The 11,242-nt window shown below is 49.1% G+C and overlaps 2 protein-coding genes across 4 annotated transcripts in view; one reads left to right on the top strand and one right to left on the bottom strand.

Moving 5' to 3' along the window:
• Nucleotides 1-819: 819 nt before the first annotated feature.
• On the bottom strand, nt 820-3,479 carry LOC122456353 (translation initiation factor IF-2-like). Its single transcript, XM_043495292.1, has 2 exons — nt 2,190-3,479; nt 820-1,686 (listed from the first exon to the last, which is right to left on the bottom strand). The coding sequence occupies exon 1, from the start codon at nt 3,332-3,334 to the stop codon at nt 2,651-2,653; it is 684 nt and encodes a 227-aa protein (XP_043351227.1). The 5' UTR covers nt 3,335-3,479; the 3' UTR covers nt 820-1,686; nt 2,190-2,650.
• The window catches only part of CTCF (CCCTC-binding factor), a 59,647-nt gene continuing 50,974 nt past the window's right edge, over nt 2,570-11,242 (top strand). The window contains exon 1 of one of the 3 annotated variants that reach the window (XM_038368626.2): nt 2,570-2,609. The gene's annotated coding sequence lies outside the window, so the exon portion shown is untranslated. Of the gene's footprint in view, nt 2,610-4,395; nt 4,418-11,242 lie in introns of those variants that run through there. The other 2 variants (XM_038368627.2, XM_043495291.1) reach the window with 2 other exon arrangements.

Raw genomic sequence — 11,242 nt, 5'->3', positions numbered from 1 at the left:
TTTCATGTTATAGCAGTATCGGATGATGACCCACCACATGTTCATTTTAAGAACACCTTCACAGCAGATTCGCCAAAATGCAAAGAAGGTACCAATGTGAGATTTCTAAGGATAGATACATCACTCGACCCACGGTTTAAGAATCTGAAGTGCCATCCAAAATCTGAGAAGGACGAGGTGTGGAGCATGCTTTCAGAGGTCTTAAAAGAGCAACACTCCAGTGTGAAAACTACAGAACCTGAACAACCAAAAAAGAAAATCAACCTTCTGCTGGCGGCATCTGACTCAGATGATGAAAATGAACACGGTTGGTCCGCTCTGCTTTGGATCATTATCGAACAGAATCCGTCATCAGCATGGACGCATGTCTTCCGGTTTGGTGGTTGAAGCATAAAGGGACATATGAATCTTTAGCACAACTGGCACATACATATCTCGCAATGCTGGCTACAACAGTGCCACCCGAACACCTGCTGTCACTTTCAGGTGACACTGTAAACAAGATGTGGGCAGCATTATCTCCTGCAAACTGTAACCAAACTTGTTTGGCTGAGCATTTGGCTGAAGTAGGACAGAGTGGACTTGTAGGTTCTAAAGCTTTACATTGTTTTACTTTTGAATGCAGTTATTTTTTGTACATAATTCTACATTTGTAAGTTCAACTTTCATTATAAAGAGATTGCACTACAGTACTTATATTAGGTGAATTGAAATATACTATTTTTTTTGGTTTTTCACAGTGCAAGTATTTGTAATGAAAAATAAATATAAAGAGAGCACTGTACACTTCGTATTTTGTGTTGTAATTGAAATCAATACATTTGAAAACGTAGAAAACATCCAAAAATATTTAAATAAATGGTATTCTATTATTCTAACAGTGTGATTAATTATTTTAATTGTGCAATTAATCTAGATTAATTTTTTTTAATCGCTTGACAGCCTTATTGTTTATCCTTAAATTACTGACATTTTTATTCTCGACTTTAACTCCATCTTAAGCCAATTGTGTCTGATATTGTGATGTGGGCTCACGGAGGTTCTCTTCTCTCAACTGCTTGTTTAGACAGCTAGCAAGAGATTTGGGGCAATTCCCCTGGAAAAGAGGAAATGCTGGAAACAGGAAGATCTGTGGCAGTTGGGAAAGACACAACAAAGAGGTGGGACTGGAGCAACTGGAGACAGAGAAAGGTAGAGAAAATGTTGTGAGAGCAGAAGTGAGGGGGAAGAGAAACAGACTAAGAACCTCACAAATTCCCAGGAAGGTAAGTGACCCACATTTATCTCCTGAAACTTTGTTCAGATCTTGCTAGTTCTGTTGCAGCCCATTCACTACTGAATGTCAAAACCACACACAAGGTCTGAAAACTTAGAAACAAGCTTGGCTGTAAATTTAAGACCTCTAAAACAGAGCAGATCAAGCACACACAACAAGGACGTCACATCATGCTTGCATGCCTCATCACTGATCTGCAGGAACCTGCCTCGCGGGAAGGGATGTTAAAACACCACAGAACCTCTAAGGCGATGGCTAACTAGGTGGCACCAATTGGGGTGGTTTGAGGTAGGAATCACGTCCATTGGGGAACAGAGATGGGTTCCAAATTCATTTGACAGAAATCATGGGAACTCATTGGTGTGGGGAATTCTCATTCCCAGGTTCCACTGTGGGGCAGGCACTGGACTCTGTAAATGCAACGTAGAGGAAAGTGGTAAGTCAGTCGAAGAAGCAAAACATCAATCTTTCTTGCATCTCTCCTCCTTGCGGGTAGCTAACGTCACCCTTTCTGGCTTGGATCCCTTCACTCGACAGAGCGTTTTAAGGCTCCAGCACACACACAAGAGGCTACACGAGAGCGGGCCCCCAGAAGGAAGGCGGCAGGGCAGTCCTACCTTTCCCCTGTTCCGGGCCCGGCTTAGGCCGCAGGCTCGGGGCGTCGCTGCACTGGGTTTTGCGCAGTGCTGCCCGCTCCGCCGGAGCTCACCCGTCAAACCCGAACCGCGCATCCCGCCAAGCGCAGGCTCCTGCTGCTGGGCAGCCCAGAGCCGCTGAGCACGGGGCTCGCTCTCGGAGGGCACAGGGAGCCCGGCAGAGCTTTACTGCCCGGTAACGGGGGACCCCCGGCGCCCCAGCTCCCACCCGGATCGCGGCGCGGCGCGGCGCCCCACCCTCCGGCAGCCGGACTGACCTTCCCTTCAACCGCCCCCCGGCGGCGCCAGGGCACACGCAGGACGCAGGACGCAGGACGCAGCCCGTGACGCCCCTGCGTCGTGCGTGCGAGTCAGCCCGTGACGTTCCGCTCACGGCACCGTTTGAAGTTGGCGCGCAGGGCCCCCTCCCATGGTGCCCCGCGCGCCCACTCACTGCCTCCCCTCCTCTCGCTCAGCTCCGGCGGCCGCGGCAGCCGGGCCCGCGCAGGCGCACCGCGTTCGGCCGCCGCCATTTTGTGTCCGAAGCGACTGTGGAGCGATTAAACCGCGAGCTGGGGCTGAGCGCGAGCGGCGGCCGCGGCGGGGCGTGCGGGGCGCGGCGGCTCCGCGGGGCCGGGGCAGCGCGGGGCGGCGGCGGGGCCCGGCGGCGGGCGCGGGCCTGGCGGGGCCAGGCGCAGGTAAGCGGTGGCGGGGGGTTTGCAGTCGCTTTCTCCGGCCTCTAGGTGTCACGATGGGGCTCCGGTTTGGCTGGGGCCCCGCAGCGGCCGCCGCCGGGGAAGCAGGGGGCTTTGTCTCCCTCTATCGTCCCCAGCGCGGCCGGCGCCTGCCTGCTACCGCCGCCATTCCCCACAGCGCGGCGCTGGGCCGGGCCGGCCGGGCCCGTCGAGCGCCCCGTCCCCGCCTGGCCCGGGCTCCATTTTCCTTCCTTTGTTTCCTCCGCGGAGCCGCCGGCGCGAATTACCCCCGGGCCCGCGGCCCGCTCCCCCCAGCCCTTCCCTGCCCCGGCCAGCGCTGCCGCAGGGCGGCCGGTTCGCCCCCTCCCCGGGGCCCTGCCCGCCGAACCTGCCTTGTCCCGGGGCTCGGCCTGCTGCGGGCTCGCCGTTCCCCACCTCCGGGCCCGCGAACCGGCTCCGGCCGAGTCCTGCTTGGCGCGGCGGCGGCTGCGTGCCCCGCTCCTGCCGGCCGCCGCCGTGTGCGCCGCGGCGTGAGAGGCGCGGCGCGGCGCGGCGAGGCGAGGCGAGGCGAGGCTCAGAGCGGGACTCGAGCTCCCTCTGCAAGGCAGGCTGAGCAGCGCCATGCAGCACTGGGCGCGGGCCCGGCTGGGGGCGCCCGATCGCGCCTGGCCAGCGCCCCCGCCGGCCCGGCCCCCGCCAGCCTCCTTGAGCAGCCGCCTTGCCTCCATGGGTTGGTGCCGGCCGCCCCTTTCTCCCTCGGCTTTATAGCACGCCCTTCCTCGGCGGCCCCTGGCCCCTGCCGAACGCGGTGCGCGCTACGGTAGCGGGTCGGGGCTGCGTGGACAGGAGCAGCCTGGGCTTTACAGGGCTCACATAAAGAGCATGATTGCCCCCCGCTTCTGCCATGGCTGTAGCGCAACATTGCCCTCACCCCGCCCCGAGCAGGCAGGGTTAGGACAGGGCAAAACCCTCCCGTCATACAACGAGCTCTCCCCTTAACGAACCTGGGGGCTTTACTCTTTTTCACTCCACTTCTTGAACATGACCTCTTCTGCAAGCCCCTCAACAACTGCCTCTGATTAATTCTCCCCTTGCAGCCTAGTGCTGGGGGGCCCTTTTCCAAAGGAGACTAAGGCTGACACTTACACCACATGACAATTTCACATTAACAGTAAATTCAATAAATTTACAAAAATTTTAGTACCACTTAATTTTGTGCTTTGTCTGCTTCTGTGAGCTGTCCACAAGGAAACTGAAACAGTTTATACAGTGCCAGTTTAGAACTTCGTAATGTGTACCAGTCAAGGAAGTTTTTCCTTGCAGTTGTCTGCATTAAATTGAATCTGTTGGTGGTTACTTACTTACTTGTGTCCTTCTGGAGCAGGTTTAGTGTGTCATTACTTTGACTAGGCTTAGTCACTTTAGTTTTCAATTTTGCCATATAGTTATTCATTCCCCCTTGTCAGTTTGACATATCGAAGGTCTAATAGTGATTCTTGGGTATCCTGCTATTGACCTCTTTCACAACCGATAATTCACTAGTGAGAATTCATGTGTTTTTTAGCTGGTTTAATGCATGACAGGTCTTGAGCTCTCATATGGCTACCTAGCTCTATTAATTAGAGACTATTTAAAACCCCAATACTTGTACTTACCAGTTGTCTTATATACACAGCTTACTCCTTCAGACAATTCTATGGTTCTGCTCCTGCAGTTAAAGGTATATTCAAAGCCACTTGGAAATCAGTTGCACAATGTGAAAGGAGTTCACCCAGGCATGTCAAGGTCTAGTCTTAGTACTGAAATAAAAGGTATGGGGTACTTTAAGAAAAAATTGTTGGGAAAATTAAAGATGGCAGTTAGAGGAGAATAATGGGAAAGCAACAAAGCATCTTTAAAGATGAAATACACAAAACAATAGGCCTTGTCCATTTCTGTTGCTTTCTGATGTTTAAAATCAGATATTTTTTTTTGTATTGAACTATAGGTCTTGGTGACTAGAGAACTAGCAAAATTATATTCCAAGAATAAAAATTGAACAGGGAAGGAAAATTACTTTTAAGCCAGATTGTTCAGAATTTCTGTTGAAGCTTATTTAACATGAATGTTTGAGAAAAGTCAAAGATTAATTTAAAATCAAGTATCAAAGGGCCCAAACTCAGCTGAGACCTTTCAGCAGAATCATATGACCAGACTTCAAATGAATATTTTTGAAGTAGTTCTACAGGTTCTCATGCAACTTTTGTTTGAGGGTAGCTCAAGACTAAGTGAGGGGTCTCCTCCAGAACAAGCTGTTCAAAGAAGAAATTGTTTATGGTGTGGGTTCTCAAACTGGGTGATATGAGGTTATTACATGGGGGGGTTGTGAGCTGTCAGCCTGCACCCCAAACCATGCTTTGCATCCAGCATTTATAATGGTGTTATAAATTAAGAACTGTTTTATATATTTAAGGGGGGGGTGCACTCAGAGGCTTGCTATGTAAAAGGGGTCGCCAGTAGTAAAGTTTGAGAGCCACTGGTTACTCCTGGGGGAATTCTGCACCACTGTGCATATGCAGAATTTATATCCCCACTCCCCCCCCCCCCCCAGAAAAATGACTGAGAGGGAAGCCACAAGAGCAGTCATGCAACCCTCCCCAGCATGTGTATCGGGTGCCATGGGCAGCCAGCAGAGAGGTAAATCACTGTGGGACTAGGGAAGACCTGGCTGGTGGCTCCTACCCTGTGCTGGGCTCCCAGCTGGGATGGGGGAGGATGGGACTTCCTCTTCCCCTGCACAGCATCCAGGGCTGTGTAAGACCCACCCCCAGATTTCTCCCCCAGCTGCAGGAAACTCTGCAAACTGCTCTTACTCCCCCCCCCCATCACTCCTCAGCTGCAGGGGGAGGGATCCCTGTACAGGGAGCTGCTCCCTCATCTGCCCAACCCCTGTGCATCCATACCCCCTCAGACCCTCCCCCTGAGCCCCACTCCCCCTGCACAACTCCAACAAGCCACCCACACCCAGATCCCCACCCCACCAAGTCCCAGCCAGCTACACCTGGATTCCTATCACACTGAGTCCCACTCCCCCAGCATCTGGACCCCCACTGAGCTCCCAGACCCACCTGCTGAGCTCTATCCCCCAGACCTCCCTGCTGTGCCTCAACCACCTTCACCTGGACCCCTCCCCCTGCAGAGTCCCATTACCATTGCACCCAGAACTGCCCCCAACAAGCCCCTGTGCATCCAGATTCTCCTACACACACACAGATCCCCCTACTGAGCTGCCTGCACCCAGATTGCCCCACTCAGAACCCTCTCAACCCAAACCTGGATCCCCCCACACTAAGCCCCTCCACACTTGAATCTGGCCTGCCCACACCTGGTGCACAAGGCACAGAGGGGCAAGGCCCTGGAGTGTTTCTGGGACAGGCCCAATCCTTGTGTGGTGTCAGGGTTGGATGCAGCCTCACTGCTGAGTCAGTATCCCGGGGGAACTGCACAGTGATCTCCCACCTCGGTGCAGCCAGTGGCCTGTGCTCCCCAATGCCATGTTGGAGCCTCCACATCTATTTGACAAATAAAATTTGTCGAATTTTAAAATATTGTATGCAGAACTTTTGATTTTTTTTTTGGTGCAGAATTTTTATTTTTTGGCTCAGAATTCCCTCAGGAGTAACTGGTTTGTGGCAGTGGTTTTCAAACTCAGGTCACGACCCAGTAGTGGGTTACAGAATGTAAGGCACTGGGTCGCGGCAGCTCTGGTCAGCACTGCCGACCAGGCTGTTAGAAGTCCCATAGGCGGTGCTGCCCGGCTAAGGCAGGCTAGTCCCTACCTGTACTGACACAGTGCTGCACCCTGGAAACAGCCAGGTCCGGCTCCTAGGCAGGGGGGCCATAGGGCTCCCCACGCTGCCCAAGCACCGGCTCTGGCCAGTGGGAGCTAGGGGCAGGGGAGGTGCCTATGGGCGAGAGCTGCCTGGAGCTGCTTACGTGCCGCTGCCCGAGGACTGGCTCTGCAGTCCGGCCAATGGGAGCTAGGGGCCAGGGTGGTGCCTGCGAGCGAGAGCTGCGTAGAGCTGCTTACGTGCCTCTACCTAGGAGCCGGACCTGCTGCTCGCTGCTTCCAGGGTGCCATGCAGTCTGTGGTGCCAAGACAGGCAGGAAGCCTGCCTTAACATGCCACTGCACTGCTGACTGGGAGCTGCCAGAGGTTAGCCCATGCCCCAAACCCTATCTCAGCCTTGAGGCCCCCCCAAACCCAGAGCCCCTTCCTGCACTCCAAACCCCTCATCCTGCACCCCCACCCCAGAGCCCTGACCCCCTCCTGCCCAGCCCAGAGCCCCCTCCCACACCCTGAACCCCTCATTCCCAGCTCTACCCTGCAGCCCTCACCCCTGTGCCCCAGCCCTGAGCCCCTTCCACACCCCAAAATCCTTATTGCCAGCTCCGTTGGGTCACAGGCATCAACAATTTTCTTCAACTGGGTCACCAGAAAAAAGTTTGAAAACCACTGGTTTATGGTATCAGCAGGCCATGTTCCAGGTGTGATCCTCAACTAATTTATGGTTGTGTACTTACCAATTATTACTGTCCTAGTTGCAGTTTCTGATATCTCACTGGAGTCCGGTGGCATCTTAAAGACTAACAGATTTATTTGGGTATAAGCTTTTGCCACTGGACTCCTCTTTCTTGTGGATACAGACTAATATGGCTACCACTCTATCTCACTGTTCCTCATTGCTGTCATGCCTTGGAGACCACCACTTTTTTGGTATCCATACAAATTCTCCATAATAATCCTCTGCCTAGAAATTGTTTCTGTGAAATCCCTTATTTAGAGTACCCATCTGAAGACTTCATGTCCTTCACCTATAGTTTTATATGCAAGTATTGCTGTTCTGTTAACGCTCACTCCACACAGGTTAGGTCTACTTCTCTCCATTCACAAATTCTAGTACTTTTTGCCTTTATACAAGTGAGGATAAAGCATGAACATTTGTTTCAGCCTGCCTCTTTTGCTTGGTTATCTTTTTGTGTTGCTGTTCCTGTCTTTATATGATGCAGTTCTGAGGCTGCCTTTACACTTACAATTTCAGTGAATTTTCCCACTCTTGGTTGCAGAGATCCATTTCTTGAAAAAATTCCCCAATATTTCAAACTTAAACCCTTCCTCAGCAATATCTTCTCATCCATGCATATCCTGTGTGTAGAAGTGGAAGCATGTCACACTAAGATAACTTAGGCCAAAAATTCTACTGCTAACACCAGTTCATGTGTGTTGAGAACCCAAGTCTATGCCAGCTGCTGGCTGCCACTGGTGTTGTAAGCTCCAGAGTAAATAATCAGCATGAATAGGTCTAATCAGCATGAGGCTAAGAGTTGTGGTGATGGCTTATGGGCCACTTTCATTAGGGCTCCTAACATAGCAACTGGTGTTGGCAACAATGGTGAACTGGGAAAAAATCTCCAGTGCAGAGAATGCTTTGTATAAGCTATCTAGAATCTCCTGTAATTTCATAGCTCATTGGTCCTTACATGTACTGCTGCCAGACTTCTCCTTAAATCTCTAAGACTTCCCATTATTAGTTTTTTCCATCCATGTCAGCTTAGCGCTCTCATGAGAGCACAGCTATACTCCTGATTATATCAACTCTTGCTCCCACTACAACCTATCTCCCAATAGGACTGTCTGTGTGTTTGAAGAATAAACAGTGCCCAGATTTTGTGGTGAGGTGTGCTTTAGGAATGCAAAAAGAAAAGGAGTACTTGTGGCACCTTAGAGACTAACAAATTTATTTGAGCATAAGCTCAATAAGGAATGCAGTAATCACTGGTCATGCCTCCTCCCTTCTTACACACACACTTTAGAAATGCATATTGTTAATGGAGAAGCCACCACTACCATGTGCACTCAAACTAAACTCTTAGCCTTTGGCTCCCACTCTTGTCCTTTAACTCCTCCTGAGTTCTAATTTGGTGGTTACCTTACTGAACTGACTTGTTTAAACCTCTGTTCATCCACTTGACTCCACTTCATATACATAGTTCAGTCAGTACTATTGGAATAAGTTTTTAACGGTAAGGCTTGCTCCTTTTCACTCTCGTTTCTCAGCTTGTAGCCCACAGAGACCCACACAATTCCAATTTTTCTATAGGCATTATAGAAAAAAAATATTCTAGTTGTATGAGATGGTGCTACAATTTGGCTCAAGGAGTAAATTCACTGAAAAATATAAAGCTATGTTCCAATAGTTCCCTAAAAAACAATAATGTTCATCCTTAACCTTTTACTGTAACTCAATGTGTAGCTTTTATGTTCAGGAGAAACAGCCTCATGCAACTTGCTCACTCTGTCTCTATTCTCTCCTCCCCTTTCCCCCCCCCCCCAAAAAAAAAAAAACTCTTCACATAACCTATACTCAACCTACAGAATGGCTACACCAGTCTATTCAGATATTTGAGACAAAAATAGAGCATTTATCCTTCAATGAGTGACCCAAATTAGTTTAGACAGACACTTTAGAATCTCTTATGAATGAGTGGCCAAAAAAGCCAACTGCTGAGTCTTTATCCCAGTTTAGGATTTTTTAATCAGTTTACTTCTACCCTGCAGGTAAGTGAACATGGAACATCATCATGTAGATGTAGAATTAAGCTTATAATCTTCACTCACCCTATAATATAATATATAATAATACTCCAGTAAGTCTGAGTATTTCTTTATAATGTGGTTACCTGATGCCGATTGGTAAGAATATAGAAGTTGTACAATGTCTGTTCTGAAGCCCAACAATCAATAAGTATGCTCATCTTGTGATTTTGTTTTAGTTTTGTGGGAGATGGAGTATTGTCTGTTCACATGTTCATGTTATATTAGAGTAAAAAATGTGGTTGCATTTCTCTTATGTAATATTGAATTTCCATGAAAGTTAGTCTTTGCTGTCACTGTCCAACATTCACGATATCGCACTGTTCTGCCTACTGCTACTAGTTCAGGGATCTCAAACTCAAATTAAAACGAGGGCCACATGGGGACTAGTACATTGGCCTGAGGGTCACATTACTGATACCGCCCCCCCCCCCCCCCGCTGCCCCTGGCCTGCCCCCACTCCACCCCTTCCATGAGGCCCTGCCCCTTCCCCACCTCTTCCCACCCCCATTCCAACCCCTTCCCCAAAGTTCCCACCCCCAACTCCTCCTCCTCCTGAGCACATGGCTCCCCACTCCTCGCCCCAGAAAGTGCTAAGCACCTGGAGGTAGGCAGAGGAGCAGGGACACGGTGGGTGAGGGGAGCTTGGTGGCTACAGGAAATAACTCGGGGGCACGGGGAGCTTGGTGGGCCGCAGCAAATAACTCTGTGGGCTGCATGTTGGAGACCACTGTATTAGTTTAACAAGACATGAGTTTAGTTCATGTTTGGACAGCATAATGACCCATTTTTTCAGTATACTGTGACTGCTATTCATTTTAATGCAGTTACAGAACTAGTTAATAGTGGCTGTACTAAACTATATTGCAGGGCATTTTCCTATAAGGGCTACAGTGTCTTAACTCAGATAAGGAGAGCGTTAAATAGGTCATTCTGCATTTGGCAGTCATTGACTCATACTTTCATTTTAAAATGAAGCCATCTCATTTCATTTTGAGTAAACAAGTGATTTTTCATTGTCAAGCTCTCCAAACTTGTTAGTTCCCTGAAAAGGCCAATCAGAGAATTATGCCTAACTGGGTCCTTCCTGTGTTTTACATGTTATGTTTCCACGCAATATCTGTATCTCTGTTTACAGGAGCTTAAAGCTTCATCAACTTGACTCAATTTTACATTAAGTTAAAGTCTAATACGAGGTTGCAAAGCTATTTTTGTAGGATGTTCATAGGATCAAACAAATCTGGTGTTCTTGTACCCAAAACCTACCTTGTTTGTTGCCTGCTATAAGTTGGTCTTACTGTGTAGGCTTCTGAATCATCGCTTGTTAACCATGACATGCTTCTGACAAACCTCAGTGTAGTAAAATAGCCAGACAGAAGTTAGAGGAGGAAGTAGTAGTAGCAGCTGGTCCACTTATATAACCAATCTTGTTGGCCCTAAATGAGGTGGAGTAGTAAAAGATTTTAATCCACCTGTGGGCAGTTTGAGCCATTCATGATTCTTGTTTCCCTTCCTTCTCTCTCTCTCTCTCCCTGGCCAAAAAAAAAAAAAAATCCTTGGCAGAGGATCTCTTCTAGAAAGGATTTTCTCATTAGAAACATTTTTATTAGTTTCCCAAAGTTATATTACCACCAGTACAGCACCACAGGTGGTAATGATGATAGGAGTATAAGAATAGACTGGCTATTAAATGCTGTGTTGTTTAATCTTGCCCAACCAGGTCTGTCTATTACAGGTGTTAAAACATCAGCAGCTTGTTTATATTTAGGGCCCTGCCAAATTCAGGATCCATTTTGGTCAGTTTCACAGTCATGGGATTTTAAAATGAATACATTTCATGATTTCAACTATTTAAATCTAAAATTTCACAAGATTGTAATTGTAAGGGTCCTGACCCAAAAAGGAGTTGGGGGGGAAGAGCGTGGGATTGCAGTACTGCTACCCTATTTTTTGTGCTGTTGCTGGTGATGGTGCTACCTTCACAGCAGGGCAGCTGGAGAGC

This window comes from Dermochelys coriacea, chromosome 12 (assembly GCF_009764565.3).
Source record: "Dermochelys coriacea isolate rDerCor1 chromosome 12, rDerCor1.pri.v4, whole genome shotgun sequence".
In the NCBI taxonomy this organism is placed as follows: Eukaryota; Metazoa; Chordata; order Testudines; family Dermochelyidae; genus Dermochelys; species Dermochelys coriacea.
Note: the sequence above shows the minus strand (reverse complement) of the source record. Positions and strands in the feature narration are given on the sequence as shown.